General features: G+C 42.1%; 1 protein-coding gene across 1 annotated transcript in view; it reads left to right on the top strand.

Annotated features, from left to right (window-relative positions):
• LOC115107611 (lysophospholipid acyltransferase 2-like) overlaps positions 1 to 17,544 on the top strand; it is a 95,494-nt gene that overhangs the window by 37,145 nt on the left and 40,805 nt on the right. Inside the window, exon 2 of the mRNA XM_029631058.2 lies at positions 7,791 to 7,936. Coding sequence (XP_029486918.2) covers positions 7,791 to 7,936 — 146 coding nt within the window. The remainder of the gene's footprint in view (positions 1 to 7,790; positions 7,937 to 17,544) is intronic.

Here is a 17,544-nt window from a genome sequence, read left to right as displayed (position 1 = left end):
TCCTTCTTTCCCATTTGTTCCCATTTTCAATCAAAAAAGATACGTGTGAGATTTCACAAGAGATTTCCTATATTAAATGGACATACTGTATTAGATTTAAAATGTAGGGGGAAAAGCAGACATTGTAATGTTGTGAAAGGCTGCCCTGACCTGGCTGGACACTCTCACATTCAAATCATTTTCACCTCCCATCGCTCCCATTGTTTGCGGGCTTGTGGTAATGACTGGAGCAGAATCAGTGGAATGGTTTCAAATACATCAAACACATGGTTTCCAGGTGTTTGATGCCATTGCATTTGCTTCGTTCCGGACGTTATTATGAGCCGTTCTCCCCTCAGCAGCCTCCACTGTTGTGAATACTACAAAATCCATCTATCCTACTTGGAGACTTCTTTGTGACACTTAATAATTTCCATCCTTTCAATAACTCAAATCCTTATGAGACCAGAACGCTAAGCACCTTCTTGGACATTTGTTCATTAGCTTATTTTTTTAGTGCTGCATTGTCATATAGCCATGTCATATAGCCATGTTATGTAGCATTGTCATGTAGCATTGCCATGTAGCATTGCCATGTAGTCATGTAGCATTGCCATGTAGCATTGCCATGTAGTCATGTAGCATTGCCATGTAGTCATGTAGCATTGCCATGTAGCATTGTCATGTAGCCATGTAGCATTGTCATGTAGCATTGCCATGTAGTCATGTAGCCATGTCATGTAGCATTGTCATGTAGCCATGTCATGCAGCATTGTCATGTAGTCATGTAGCCATGTCATGTAGCATTGCCATGTAGTCATGTAGCCATGTCATCATGTAGCCATGTCATGTAGCCATGTCATGTAGCCATGTCATGTAGCCATGTCATGTAGCCTACTCATCATTTTTCTATTCTTTGGTTATTTGAAATAAATGTTATAGGCCTAGTTATTTATGCCCTTTACGTTAATAACTAAATGTTTTATAGTGAATGGTTGAGGTTAATAGATGGTGTAGAACCTTGATAAAACAAAAATATATTATTTAAAACAAATAGATAGTTTTTAGTTTTTTTAGTTTTTAGCCTTCAGCCTTTATATAACCATAGCAACGTATTAATATACAGTATTCTGCCCATATGAACACATTTATTTTAGGCCATAACATTCAGCCTATATATATTGAACACTAATATAAATGTGACATGTATAAAGTGTTGGTTTCATGAGCTGAAATAAAATATCCCAGAAATGTTCCATATAAATAAAAAAGCTTATTTCTCTCAAATTTTGTGTGCAAATTTGTTTACATCCTGTTAGTGAGCATTTCTCATTTGTCAAGATAATCAATCCACTGGAAAGTGTGGCATATCAAGAAACATGATCATTACAGAGGTGCACCTTGGGCTGGGGTCAATAAAAGGCCACTCTAAAATGTGAAGTTTTGTCACATAAGTCATTGCCACAGATGCTTCAAGTTTTGAGGGAGCGTGCAATTGACATGTTGACTCATTCTGATTGGCTGGGCCTGGCTCCCCAGTGCATGGGCCTGGCTCCCAAGTGGGTGTGCCTATGCCCTCCCATACCACCCATAGCTGCGCCCCTACCCAGTCAAATAAATATCCATAGATTATGGCCTAATGAATTTATTTCAATTAACTGATTTCTTTATATGAACAGTAACTCAATAAAATGGTTGCCTTTTATATAAATATTCAGACCCCTTTCCTTTTTCTACATTTTGTTACATTGGACATGATTTGGAAAGGCACACATGTCTATATAAGGTCCCACGGTTGACAGTGCATGTCAGAGATAAAAACAAGCAATGATGTTGAAGGAATTGTCCGTAGAGCTCCGAGACAGGATTGTATCGAGGCACAGATCTGGGGAAGGGTACAAAAACATTTTTGCAGCATTTAAGGTCCCCAACAACACTGTGGCCTCCATCATTCTTATATTGAAGAAGTTTGGAGCCACCAAGACTCTTCCTAGAGCTGGCCGCCCGGCCAAACTGAGCAATCAGTGGAGAAGGGTCTTGGTCAGGGAGGTGACCAAGAATCCGATCGTCACTGTGACAGAGTTCCTCCGTGGAGATGGGAGAACCTTCTCTGCAGGACAACCATCTCTGCAGTACTCTCTGCAGTACTCAACTAATCAGGCCTTTTTATGGTAGAGTGGCCAGACGGAAGCAGCTCCTTAGTAAAAGGCAAGACCGCCCGCTTGGAATTTGCCAAAAGGCACCTAAAGGACTCTGACCATGAGAAACAAGATTCTCCACTCTGATGAAACCAAGATTAAACACTTTGGCCTGAATGCCAAGTGTCACGTCTGGATGAAACCTGGCACCATCCCAACGTTGAAGCATGGTGGTGGCAGCATCATGCTGTGGGGATGTTTTTCAGAGGCATGGCCTGGGAGACTAGTCAGGATCGAGGGAAAGATGAATGGAGCAAAGTACAGAGCGATCGTTGATGAAAACCTGCTGGAGCGAAGGTTCACCTTCCAACTGGACAACGACCCTAGGCACACAGCCAAGACAACGCAGGTGTGGCTTCGGGACAAGTCTCTGAATGTCCTTGAGTGGCCCAGCCAGAGCCTGGACTTGATCCCGATCTAACGTCTCCCGGAGAGACCTGAAAATAGCTGTGCAGCGATGCTCCCCATCCAGCCTGACAGAGCTTGAGAGGATCTGCAGAGAAGAATGGGAGAAACTCTCCAAATACAGGTGTGCCAAGCTTGTAGCCTCCTACCCAAGAAGACTTGATGCTGTAATCGCTGCCAAAGGTACTGAGTAAAGGGTATGAATAGTTATGTAAATTTCATTTGTGTTTTTTCTTTGTCATTACGGGGTGTTGTGTGTAGATTGATGAGGGGGAAAAACTATAAAGTCAATGTTAGAATAAGGCTGTAATGTAACAAAATGTGGAAAAAGTCCAGGGCTCTGAATATCTTCTGAATGCACTGTATATACAATATTCTGGCCACATGAACGAATGTGTATTCAATATTTGTAGCTATTCATGATTCAGTAAAAAGCAGTAAACATACACATTTAATAACACTTGTGAACACAATTATTCAATATTTAACATACACAACATTTCTTTACATTCTTTAATAACCAACTGATAAACACAATTTTGCTACAGCTGGCTTCACAGCTTCCCCTGTGCTTCACATCTTCCCCGGGAAACTCAATGTATTGTAGCCTCACTCAGACAAGAGTAGCGGAGGAAGGAGTTCGCTTCTGCTGCAGTGTTCGTGGTAAAATATTATGCGCTGTGGAGGTGCTTCAACCGGCCGCACCCACACATCACAGAAAACCCCAAGACAGAGAAGGGAGAATCAACAGAGATAAAGTTAGACAGAGTATGGGGCACATAGAGTCCAGAGCAGAGACCGAAGCAGACAATTGGAAGTCAAAAATGTACTGAAAGACTAAAGGGACAATTTGTGATGACATACATCTTGCCCAAAACCCTTAACTCCCCCACTAACTTATCTTTTATTATATAATAATAATATGAATAGGAAATTGAACCTCTGATTAGGCCCCATAGAGGTTTGTACTAAAATGAGACGTGATGGTGTGAAATGATCCTCTTCTAGGCTAGCGTTTGAATGATGAAGTAGTTGCAGAGCACTGAGAAGGTGATAACCATGACTCCAGCCATGAGTCTAATATAGAATACTCTTAGTATATTTGACACAATTTGTTTTTGTGCTTCTGTCCCCACTCCTGGTAGAATGGTGAGAATGTGAACTAAGGAAAGCATGACTCAAGCTATGAGCCTGTGATATTCATGTATACAGTTTGTGTGTATTTGACAACCTGTACTGTGCGTTAAGTCCTAGTATTCGAGTACTCGTATCCTTGGTTTGGCACAGACCTTATTTGGTAAATGCTAGAGTTCAGATGGATGCCACGGCCTCTCTTAGTCTTCGCGAGGCAGCAGATTGAATCACCCGGGGCATAGGGGCGTTGCAATCACTACATGCTGCCAAGAATCCCCCATAATGCCTAGCTTCTACCATTTCCTAAAAGAGCAGTTTGACAGATGGATGTTCTGTCCTTAAACCAGGGCCAGTGCTAGCCTCTCCCACTGCGTCCCAAATTACACCATAATCCCTATGGGCTCTGGTCAAAAGGAGTGCGCTATATAGGGATATAGTGTCATTTGGGACACCCCTCTGTCTATGTGCCGTTCATTACAGGGTAGCAGAGCTGCAGATCAGATGAGGGGGATTGGCTTTCAGTGCGGCGATGATGAGCTGGATCAGAGGGGACGGACTGTCTGACTCCGAGCTGGACCACCTCCCAGTCTGGTGACCTTTGATCCTGAGAGTGAGGGAGAGCACGGGTGTCCCCTCTTGTATCCCTGCCAGCTCATCGGTATTCAGCTCACACCGGCCTCAGGACTCTGCTTTGGTTATTGTGTGTGTGTGTGTGCCCTTCGCTCTGTCCAGTCCAGACTCTCGTAGTGTTACTGTGGCTCCACTGGGCTCTTGATTAGCCATGACGTTTTGGCACAATAGCTAATGGAACGCCGGTTTTATCTGGGTTACAGGGCATCCTGGGTAGCCAGGTGTTGCCGCCCAGGCCCCTGCTTTGGATGCGTCTCTAATGGCACCCTATTTTAATTTAATAGTGCACTACTTTTGACCAGAACCATATAGGTTGTGGTCAAAGCCCCATGGGCTCTGGTTAAAAGTAGTGCACTATATAAGGATTAGTGTTCCATTTGGGATGCAGAATGGGAGTCACATCTGAACCTGGTTTCTGTCGTTTAGGCCTACATCTTTACCTAGTATCCTTAGCGTGTGTGTGGGAGCCTGGTTAAACCAGACTGAAAGCTGCGCTAACTAGAGGTCGACCGAGTATGATTTTTCAACGTCAATACCGATACCAATTATTGGAGGACCAAAAAAAGCTGATACCGATTAATTGGACGATTTTTTTAAATTAAAAAATAATAATAATAATAATTTTAAATTGTTTAATTTATTTATTTTTATTTTAGATATATTTATAATAATGACAATTACAACAATACTGAATGAACACTTATTTTAACTTAATATAATACATCAAAATCAGTTTAGTCTCAAACAAATAATGAAACATGTTCAATTTGGTTTAAATAATGCAAAAACAAAGTGTTGGAGAAGAAAGTAAAAGTGCAATATGTGCCATGTAAAAAAGGTAACATTTAAGTTCCTTGCTCAGAACATATGAAAGCTGGTGGTTCCTTTTAACATGAGTCTTCAATATTCCCAGGTAAGAAGTTTTAGGTTGTAGTTATAATAGGACTATTTCTCTCTATGCCATTTGTATTTCATATACCTTTGACTATTGAATGTTCTAATAGGTACTTTAGTATTGCCAAGCCTAATCTCGGGAGTTGATAGGCTTGAAGTCATAAACAGCGCAATGCTTGAAGCACAGCGAAGAGCTGCTGGCAAACGCAGTAAAGTGCTGTTTGAATGAATGCTTAAGAGCCTGTTGGTGCCCACCATTGCTCAGTCAGACTGCTCTATCAAATCATAGACTTAATTATAATATAATAACACACAAAAATATGGTCAAATCCGGAAACTATCATTTTGAATACAAAACGTTTATTCTTTCAGTGAAATACGGAACCATTCTGTATTTTATCTAACGGGTGGCATCCATCAGTCTAAATATTGCTGTTACATTGCACAACCTTCAATGTTATGTCATAATTATGTACAATTCTGGCCAATTAATTACGGTCTTTGTTAGGAAGAAATGGTCTTCACACAGTCCGCAACGAGCCAGGAGGCTCAGACTGCTGCATATACCCTGACTCTGCTTGCACAGAATGCAAGAGAAGTGACAGAATTCCCCTAGTTAAAATAAATTAATGTTAGCAGGCGATATTAACTAATTATGCAGGTTTAAAAATATATACTTGTGTATTGATTTTAAGAAAGGCATTGATGTTTATGGTTAGGTACACATTGGTGCAAAGACGGTGGTGCAAATGCGCTTGTTAAATCACCTGTTTGGCGAAGTAGCCTGTGATGCAATGATAAATTAACAGGCACCGCATCGGTTATATGCATCACAGCACAAGCTAGATAAACTAGTTATCTCATCAACCATGTGTAGTTAACTAGTGATTATGTGAAGATTGATTGTTTTTTATAAGATAAGTTTAATGCTAGCTAGCACCTTACCTTGGCTCCTTGCTGCACTTGCATAACAGGTAGTCAGCCTGCCACGCAGTCTCCTCGTGGAGTGCAATGTAATCGGCCATCGGTGTCCAAAAACGCAGATTACCGATTGTTATGAAAACTTGAAATCGACCCTAATTAATCACAATTAATTCACCGTTCACAATTAATCGGTCGACCTCTAGCGCTAACCAAGTGTAACGTCATTCAGTCTGGATAACCAGGCTATGGCTGTGTCCCAATTGACAAGCATTTCAAGGCAGGATGTCAAAATTTGCTTGTCTCAATCCCAAGGTACCTTAAAAGGCTGCCTTCAAATCCCGTAGGTGCCTCTGGAGGCAGGTATGCAGCAGGCAACTGCCTTTGGATTGGCACATAGTCTACAGTGCCTTCAGAAAGTATTAATGCAAAACAGAATCCTCCATTTTCTCCTACAACAGCCATTTAACTCTGGAATTGTTTTAAAGTCACCATTGGCCTCATGGTGAAATCCCTGATTTCCTTCCTCTCTGGCAACTGAGTTAGGAAGGACACCTGTATCTTTGTAGTGTCTGGGTGTATTGATACACCATCCAAAGTGTCATTAATAACTTCACCATGCTCAAAGGGATATTCAATGTCTGCTTTTTTTAACCCATCTACCAATAGGTGCCCTTTGCGAGGAAATGGAAAACCTCCCTGGTCTTTGGTTGAATCTGTGTTTGAAATTCACTGCTCGACTGAGGGAACTTAGATCATTGAATGTGTGGGGTACAGAGATGACATTGTCATTTTAAAAAATCATGTTGAACACTATTATTGCACACTGATTGAGTATATGTAACATATTATGTGACTTGTTAATTACATTTTTACTCCTGAACTTTATTTAGTCTTGCCACAACAGAGGTTGAAAAGTTATTGGCTCAAGACATTTCAGCTTTTCATTTTTTATGAATTAGTAAAAAATTCTAAACTTAAATCTACTTTGACATTATGGTGTATTGTGCGTAGGCCAGTGACCAAAAAATCTGAATGTAACACAAGAAAATGTGGAAAAAGTCAAGTGGTGTGAATACTTTCTGAAGGCGCTGTATAGTCTAGTGAGTGTGCGTAGGGTCAGTGCAGATAGTTTGGGTAACCATTAATTGACCATTTAGCAGTCTTATGGCTTTCTGAAGGCGCTGTATGTGTGTGGTTGCATGGCAAGATTATTTTAGCTGTCATGTAACGTAAACAGCAGAAGGTTCTTCTATTTTAGATGATGAAGCTGTCATTTTGACCTAGGTAGTGCTGCTTATCAGTGTTCAGACATCTCTGTGAATGTGTTATCTTCACAGTCAGTTACTGCACGTCTAATCGAACCCACACTCGCATTGGATATCTGATCTCATCATCTTTAAAGGGACTTTAAATGAATCCCAAATTCACAGCTAAAGATCAGCGGGCCTCATCTCTCGCCCACAACTACATTATGGTCCGGAAAGTTAACACGCCATCCACCACAAAATAACAATATGTACATCTCTTTCACTCCTTAAATTCTCAATTTCCTTCCATTCTCTTGCACTCTCCACCCTCCTCTCCCCTCCCTTCTCTTTCCCTCCCCGTCTCTCTACTCTGCTCCAGGTCAACTTTGTGGTGTGCCAGTTGTTTGCCCTGTTGACTGCCTTCGGGTTCCGTCTGTATCTCCACCCCAGTAAGACCAGTCCCTTCGTCAGACATGTGGTGGCCACACTACTGGGATTCTACTTTGCTCTCTTCTGCTTCGGCTGGTGAGTCTCGCTATATACACACACAGACTAGGGATGGGCACGGTTAATCAAATATCCGCATATCCAAACTGACGTTAGTATTTGATTACTTGAGTGAGTGTTGTAGGGCTATTTTAAAGGTGCTACACACAGGATGTTTTAGAATAAATAAATAAATCTAATGTGTAGCACCTTTAACAATTTAAAAGCTCTGTCTAAATAAAATTAAATGTATGGAATTTTTACTTATTGATTGGACATGATTTGGAAAGGCACACACCTGTCTATACAAAGTCCCACAGTTGACAGTGGATGTCAGAGCAAAAACCAAGCAATGAGGTCAAAGGAATTGTCCATAGCGCTCCAAGACAGAATTGTGTTGAGGCACAGTTTTGGGGAGTGTACAAAACAAATGTCTGCAGCATTAAAGGTCCCTAAGAACACAGTGGCATCCATCATTCTTAAATGGAAGAAGTTTGGAACTACCAAGACTCTTCCTAGAGCTGGCCACCCGGCCAAACTGAACAAATCGGGGGAGAAGGGCCTTGGTCAGGGAGGTGACCAAGAACCCGATGGTCACTCTGACTGAGCTCCAGAGTTCCTTTGTCGAGGACAACTATCTCTGCAGCACTTCACCAATCAGGCCTTTATGGTGGAGTGGCCAGACGGAAGCTACTCCTCAGTAAAAATCACATGACAGCCCGCTTAGAGTTTGTCACTTAAAGACTCTACCATAAGAAACAAGATTCTCTGGTCTGATGAAACCAAGATTGAACTATTTGGCCTGAATACCAAATGTCCGTGTGGAGGAATCCTGGCACCATCCCTATGGTGAAGCATGGTGGTGGCAGCATCATGCTGTCGGGATGCTTTTCAGCGGCTGGGCCTGGGAGACTAGTCAGGATCGAGGGAAAGATGAACGGAGGAAAGTACAGAGATTCTTTTTTGTTGTTGTTGAAAACTGTGTTTATTAAGTTTTACACACACACAAGACAACACAAAGCAATATAAATAATATACACAACTAGAAAAAATACAAATAATACACAAAAAAAGCTTTAAAGATATCATACTTTAGACAAGTTAAACACACCAGGCAGAAGGCTACAAAGGTTAAAGGGCAATCTGTAGTACAGGGACAGGGCAAACACCTCACCATTATTCCTGTAAACAGTCAAGGGATAGGGGTGGAGAAATGCAACCACTCACAGACAGTCATGGCCACAGACTGACCATCCACTGGACCAAAAATAAAAAGTTTACAATGCTTTAAAAAAAAATAATAATAATAATAATTTTATGTAGGCGTGAACAAAATTTTTAAATTAAAATAAAAAAAACTGGGAAAAACAAGCTCACATGTTAGTCTCTGACCAGGCAAGATGAACAAGGCATCCGTAGGTCACAATCAATAAGCACATCAACCTTTAATGCCCCCCCTCAGAAAAAACACAAAGAAATGCTCATCCAACCCTTAAGTCACAGGGTGGTCAAATACAGACTTATTTTTGTTTTAATAGGAATGCCATCAGAGGATGGACTGTTTAAAGTAACACCGGAATAGAGCCTCATTAAACAGGTTTGGGGTTCCCACGTGAATGTATTTTTTTCTAGTTTCAGAGAGCACAACACATCTCTAACCCAATATTTATAAGATGGGGGAGCTGCCATCTTCCAGTTCTGTAGTATTAGCCGTCTAGCTAAAAGAGTTGTATAAGCAACAGTGTCCGACTGGATTCTTGACAGGGGGGTACCTATGGGCAGTACTCCAAAAAGGCCTGTAAGGGGAGACGGATCTATAAAAGTGTCATATATATCAGAGAAACATTTAAATATGAATTCCCAGAAACCTGACAGTTTATGACAACCCCAGAACATATGCAACAGTGTGACTGGTTCCATTTTACATCTTACACAGGTAGGATCAAAATCAGAGAATATTCTTCCAAGTTTGGCCCCGGACCATTGGATACGGTGAACCACCTTGAATTGAATGAGGCTGTGTCTAGTGCTAAAAGAGGACGAGTGCACCCTGTGCAGCACAGATTCCCAGGTGTCTTCCCTAAGTTCCTCCCCCAAATCCTTTTCCCATCGAGTCTTTAAAGGCACCAAAGAAGGGTTCTGTAAGTCATGAATGATTGCATATCCATCTGAAATTGCGCCCCTAGGAAGCTTGTTCAGCTCTAAGCTGCTCTCTATAGCTGTATTCGCAGGCCTATGGGGAAATCCAGGTGTGGTAGCTCTAACAAAGTTCCTAGATAGGGGAAAAAGTGGGATTGGGGGAGGTTGAACTTTTCCTGTAGCTGAGCAAAAGAGGCAAATGTATCATCAAAGAATAATTGGGCTCGTGAGGAGAGGCCTAGTGAGTGCCAGATGCCAAAAGCCCCATCATTCAAAGATGGAGGAAATAAAATGTTCTGATTAATTGGGCCTGATAGAGAAAAGCCTCGAAGGCTCAAGGATAAACGGAACTGATTCCACATTTTAAGAGACTGCTTTACAATTGGGTTGACACACCTTTTGCCTAGGGACACTGGGAGAGACAAGCACAACACAGAAGAAAGTGCTGCAGGTTTACACGATTCAGACTCCATCTGGACCCAGAGTGGTCTAGGGCCAGTAGGATCAGTCTGCAGCCAGTACAAAAGGGCTCTGAAATTTGCAGCCCAATAGTATGTCTGAAAATTTGGTAGAGCTAAACCCCCCAATGACTTTGGCTTTTGTAAATGTTTTCTACCAATCCGTAGTACCTTGCCATCCCAAATAAAATGTATGAATGTTTGATCCAGTGAATAAAATAAAAATAATTTAATAAAAATGGGTAAACATTGAAATAAATATAAAAATTTGGGCAAAACATTAATTTTAATTACATTAGTCCTTCCGATCCTTCCTTGTTGCCAGAGCAACAAGGTTTTCCTGAAACAAATTTGAATATTGCCTTGTCACTTTAACTCCCATGTAGGTTAATTGATCCCTTACAATCCTAAACTGAGAACTTGTAAAAGAGCACTTTAAAGCAGCCTTGTTTACAGGAAAAAGCTCACTCTTGCCTAGATTCAGCTTGTACCTTGAGATTGATCCAAACTCTTTAAGAACAGATGAGGCACGTGGCAATGAGGTATCAGGGTTGGAGATAAACAAAAGGAGGTCGTCAGCATATAGCGAGACTTTCTGCTTTAAGCCCGTCCTGATTATTCCTTGAATGGCATCATTAGAGTGTAGTGCAATGGTGAGAGGCTCGATTGCCAAAGCAAACAACAAGGGGGAGAGTGGGCAACCCTGTCTGGATCTGCGGTGCAAGGGAAAATAGTCAGAGGACAAGTTATTAGTCCGTACCGAAGCCATGGGGGAAAAATAAAGAATCTTTATCCACGCAATGAATTTGGGGCCAAAGCCAAATCTATAAAGGGCAGCTGTTAGGTAGTCCCACTCAACGCGGTCAAAAGCTTTTTCCGCATCAAGTGAGACCACCACCTCCGGGTCCCCCCACGCTGTTGAGTACAGTATATTCATAAGGCGCCTAATATTGAAAAACAAATGCCTATTTCTCACAAAGCCAGTCTGGTCAGAGTGTATTACTTGGTGCAGCGAACCTTCCATACGGATAGCTAAAAGCTTGGCTAGGATTTTGTAATCACAGTTTAAAAGAGAGATTGGGCGATAGGATCCACATTCCAGGGGGTCTTTGTTTTTCTTTAATAGTAATGACATTGAAGCCTGATAAAGACTAGGCGGTTGCTTTGAGGTAATAAGCCACAATGCAAATAGTCAAGACAAGAATGGGCAAAGCAGACCGGAAAACGTCCTGTAAAATTCGGTTGGAAAACCGTCCGGACCCGGTGATTTACCACTTTTCATTGCGGACACTGCTGTTGCAATCTCCTCAAGCGTAAATTCTTCTTCTAGACAGTCATGGGAGTCTGCATCAATTGAAGTCATATTCAAGCCTTTAAAGAAGGAATCAATCAGCGAAGGGTCTTGAGGGGATTTAGAGGTGTGTAGCGCAGAGTAAAATTGTTTGAATTGATCATTATTCTCTTTATGTATAACTGTGGTGGCACCAGACGTGGTCCTTATTTGTGGGATTAAACGTGAGGCCTCAAGATTTATGCATCTGATGTGCAAGGAGTTTACTGGCCTTGTCGCCTTGTTCATATACTCTGTACCGAGCTCGCAAGAGTAACTGTTCAGCTTGCCTGGTAGAAAGCTAATCAAATTCAGATTGGAGTAGTTGGCGCTCTTTATGCAGATCAGAGGAAGGATCCTTACTTCTCATCCAAAGGGGCTATGGATTCACTCAGGTCCCGAAGTCGCTGAGAGCGAACTCTGTTTTGGTTGGCTGTATAAGAAATAATTTGGTCACGTAGGTATGCTTTGAGAGACTCCCATATGGTAGAGCAGGACATATCTGGTGTTGAATTAGTTTCTAGGAATAAGGTGATTTCAGAAGAAATGAAATTGACAAACTCCTTATCTGAGAGTAAAATGGGGTTAAGACGCCATTGATAACACAGAGTTTCCACAGCGACCTCCTATAACTCAAGCACTAATGGTGAATGGTCAGAAATAACAATACTCTCGTAAGTACACTGCCGAAGGTTTGGCAGAAGTTTTTTGTCCAAAAAGAACTAATCAATCCGGGAGTATGTTTGATGAACATGAGAATAAAAGGACTACGGTCTATCTGTAGGGTGTAGGAAATGCCAAGCCTCAAACATACCATATTTCTGAAGAAAAGATTGAATAAGTAGGGCACATTTAGATGGGCCTGTAGTTCTTCGTGAGGACTTGTCAAGAACTGGGGACATTTTACAGTTGAAATCCCCCCCTAAAATCAACAAATGAGAATCTAAATTGGGTATAGCAGATAAAAAGGAATAAATTAAACTTGTGGCATCCGAATTGGTAGCATAAACACTAGACAAAACAAGAGGGGTAGAAAACAGTTTACCGGTTACTATGATGTATTGTCCCTTAGGATCAGCAATAACCTCAGAAGCTACAAAGGGAGTAGCTTTATCAACCAAAATGGCAGCACCTCTTGATTTACTATGAAAGTTAGTGGAACACTTGACCAACCCAGTCCTTACGCATCCTAAAATGCTCACCAGTCCTCAAGTGAGTCTCTTGTAGAAATGCAACATTTGCATTCAAACCCTTTAAGTGTGTCAACACCCTCTTACGCTTCACAGGGTTGTTAACCCTTTGATGTTCCACGAAATGTACTTGATCGCATTATTTCGGCCCCCCTGGGCATTCCCGTTATACAACCCTGTCATTAGAGCATAGGGTGGAAAAACAATGAGTGCCCAAAAACCCCAGAATAACTTGTCTCAGAGTAATATTGTACGGCGGTAGATGTTTGGAAAAAGTACAGAAAAACAACAACAAAAAAGACAGAATGACAACATTAGAACTGAACAATTCAACCTTGCCCCCCACCCCCCCGTCCCAGACAGTACCTCCCCAAACAAGGTACAAGCCTAAATAGAACATGTTCTCTTCGCACAGTATGTCTGTGAGAGTACGGTCTTAAACCTAAACCCACAGTCCCGCTCTTTATAGTCGCGTTTTTTTGTGTGGATCACACAGCAAAAAGAGTGAAATAAAAGTGAATCCCTTGTGCAAACGAAATTACAAAAGCACCACTTGTAGATGTATATAATTATATTCCCAGTCTTATAACAGGCATTGAGAGAGAAAATAAATCAAATGTATAAAGGCTCTCAGCCAAAAACCTAATTTGAAGTAAGGAAATCGTAGTAAGACAATCAAAAAAAAGTAATTATAATAATTGTCTAGTTGACGCTGAGACAACTTACAACCAAGACCAAAAAACTAAGTGTGTGCAACGTTGAACGTTTGCTGGGCATAACTGACGCTCAAACCTTTAAAATTGAAGTGAAGACCCCCAAAAACGTGTAGCCTCGGGAAACATTTACTGTTTACTGGGTCAATGCAAACTGATGCAGTAAACAAATAACCAAAAATATTTTGAGTCACTGAGATGCAATGTAAACAAACTGAATAGGTGAACGAGACAACTCCTGTGTTTCTAGGCTAAGTAAAACCTTAATACAATTACATTAAAATGACTGAATGCTTGTAAGGCCAGCGCACTAGATGATCAAAACATTAGATCACATCAAATAAGCCTGAATGGGTTCGCCAACTCCCCAAATATACAAGACTGATTTATCTAACCTGTTATATCTAAACATAATTGTACCACAGGTGGGTTACTTACTAGCCACAGTTCGCAAGCAACAGTTGCTGAACTATGAGCAAGTTCAAGACTTCTTGATGTGACATTGAATGTGAGCAATAGCCTCATCCGGAGACTCAAATGTGTAGTCTTTACCATCATGAGATAGCCATAAACGGGCCGGGAATCGCAGTCCATACTTCACACCTGGATGGTCCTGAAGCAGTCGTTTGGCCTGTCCGAAAGCTGCGCGCTGCCTGGAAACAGTGGGGGTGTAGTCCTGGTAGATGGAGAAGCTCTATCCTTTAAAGCTCAGAGTGGTATTGCGGGCTCGTCTGAGAATCTCCATCTTCTCATGGAAAAAGTGCACTCAAAGAATTATGTCACGGGGCCTCTCCCCATCCCGGGGCTTTAGGCACAGCGACCGGTGGGCACGATCAATCAGGGGCTTTTCTTCTAAGGCAAAAACATCCTTCAGCAGCCAAGAAACAAAATCTGTGGCGCGGGGCATTTCCGCTGACTCTGGGACCGATACAAGTCTAAGGTTATTGCGGCGAGAGAATCCCTCTAAACTCACACAGCTCTCCTTCAGCTTTTTCAAATCCACAGCCAGGCGTTTCACATCAGCTTCCAGGGACGTAGTTAAGTCGGAGACATTGGTAGCGGAGGTCTCCAGTGCTGCGATCGTTGTAGTGTGTGACGCAGTTGTTGTTTTGAGTGATGTGATTGCTGGAACCGTCTCGTTCCGCAGGATGGTTAGATCTGCTTTTAAAGTATCAGAAACCTCCTGTATTCGGGCCTCAATCGTAGCAACCACCTCCGTTTTCATTTCAACTATCTCAGAGCGTAGTATTTTAATGGCCTCAAATGTTCATCTCTGCGCCGCCAGGCCAACCTGCACCCCCAGGTAAAGTGTGAGTCCCCGGGCCCTCAGACTCGAGGGCGGTGAAAAGAGTGGGTCTTGTAGGCCGGGTTTTCTCAAAGTCATGTTTTTGGCCTTGTTTTTGGCTGCAGCTGTACATAGTCCATCGGTATCTAGCCCACCCAATTTACCTACCTCATCCTCATACTGTTTTTATTTTATTTACTTTTCTGCTCTTTTGCACATCAGTATCTCTACCTGCACATGTTCATCTGATCATTTATCACTCCAGTGTTAATCTGCTCAATTGTAATTATTCACTCCTATGGCCTATTTATTGCCTACCTCATGCCTTTTGCACACAATGTATATAGATTATTATTATTTTTTTCTACTATGTTATTGACTTGTTTATTGTTTACTCCATGTGTAACTCTGTTGTTGTCTGTTCACACTGCTATGCTTTATCTTGGCCAGGTTGCAGTTGCAAATGAGAACTTGTTCTCAACTAGCCTACCTGGTTAAATAAAGGTGAAATAAAAATAAATAAAATATGTTTTGTTGACATGCTGACATTCGAAAGCAAAGTGTCTTGGTTTTTACGGAAAGGGATCACCAAACTAATATTTGAAAATAAATACGGTTCTGCTGCAAAATTCACATAAACTTTAAGAATACCAGGGGAGCAAACGGAAAACACGTCAGTTGCACTTGGCGTCCCTCCAATCTCCCCACACAGAGAGATTTGTGATGAAAACCTGCTCCAGAGCACTCAGGACCTCGGACTGGGGCGAAGGTTCACCTTCCAGCAGGACAACGATCCTAAGCACACAGCCGAGACAACGCAGAAGTGGCTTCGGGACAAGTCTCTGAATGTCCTTGAGTGGCCCAGCCAGAGCCCAGAGTTGAACCCGAGCAAACATCTCCGGAGAGACCTGAAAATAGCTGTCCAGCGACGCTCCCCATCCAACCTGACAGAGTTTGAGAGGTTCTGCAGAGAATGGGAGAAACTCCCCAAATACAAGTGTGCCAAGAAGACTCGATGCTGTAATCGTTGCCAACAAAGTACTGAGTAAAGGATCTGATACTTATGTAATTATGATTTATTTTTTCCCCCAGTTTTTTTATTTTTATGAATTGGCAAACATTTAGCTTTGTCATTATGGGGTGTTTGTGTACCGTAATTGCTGGACTATAAGCCGCTACTTTATTCCCAAGCTTTGAACCTCGCGGTTTATACAATGACGCGGCTAATTTATGGATTTTTCCCGCATTCACAAGATTCATGCCGCCAAAAAACTGAGCACCGTCACATAATGTGACGTAAAATCGAGCGCGCTCAAACTTCCCATCATTCTGATTACGGTAGTAATTTTGTCACCCTCATCATGGCAAAGACACAGAGAAATGCATATGATGCAGCTTTCAAGTTGAAGGCGATCGATCTGGCTGTTGGAAAAGGAAATAGAGCTGCTGCATGGGAGCTTGGCCTTAATGAGTCGATGATAAGACGTTGGAAACAGCAGCGTGAGGAACTGACTCAGTGCAAAAAGACAACAAAGGCTTTCAGAGGGAAGAAAAGCAGATGGCCCAAAGTATTTGCAGCCACTCGACATCAGTGTAAATCGTGCATTTAAGGTGGCGCTCCTTGTTCAGTGGGAGTCTTGGATGACAAGTGGGGAGAAATCCTTCACTAAAACGGGCTGCATGCGAAGAGCAACTTATGGTCAAGTCTGCCAGTGGGTCCTGACAGCGTGGAGCATTGTCAAAAAATCCACTATCATCAATGGGTTTCGAAAGGCTGGACTGCTGCGTGTTGAAGGGGCAGCATGAGCTCAGCGGGGTATTTGCCTCCGGATGAAAGTGACGAGAGCGACAATGAAAACGATCCAACATCGGATGAAGCAATTCTGAGGCTATTCATCTCCGACACCGAAGGAGATGACTTCAGTGGTTTCAGTGCACAGGAGGAGGAAGATAGTGACCAAGTTCATTTGTTTCAATGTACCGGTAGGCACCTGCGGCTTATAGACATGTGCGGCGTATTTATGTACAAAATACATATTTTTTAATAATTCAGTGGGTGCGGTTTATATTCAGGTGCGCTTAATAGTCCAGCAATTACAGTATACGAATGTATCCAAACCAAAAACCATGAATTACAGGCAATATCCGCGCTGGGCTAGTGCTACCTCTTACAATGAACAAGACACGGACATGGACGCATATAAGAAAGCCCTCTGACGAGACATCAAACATGCAGAAGGACAATATAGGAGGAAGATGGAATCCTATTACGTGGCAAGGCTCGCAGATGATAACGGATTACAAAGGGAAATCAATCTGTGAGTTGCCCAGTGATAAAGAAATCCCAGACGAGCAGAATGCCTTTTATGATGAGGAATACAACACTGTGTCTTCCGCGAAAGCCCGTTTTTCCGGATGACTGTGTGATCTCGCTCTCCATGGCCGATGTGAGCAACATTTTTAAATAGGTAACAAGGACGCAGGGCCAAACGGAATACCTGGGTGCATTCTCAAAGAATGTGCAGAACAGCT

The sequence above is a fragment of the Oncorhynchus nerka genome, linkage group LG24 (genome assembly GCF_034236695.1).
Source record: "Oncorhynchus nerka isolate Pitt River linkage group LG24, Oner_Uvic_2.0, whole genome shotgun sequence".
Classification (NCBI taxonomy): domain Eukaryota; kingdom Metazoa; phylum Chordata; class Actinopteri; order Salmoniformes; family Salmonidae; genus Oncorhynchus; species Oncorhynchus nerka.
This window is presented reverse-complemented; position numbering and strand designations above follow the sequence as displayed.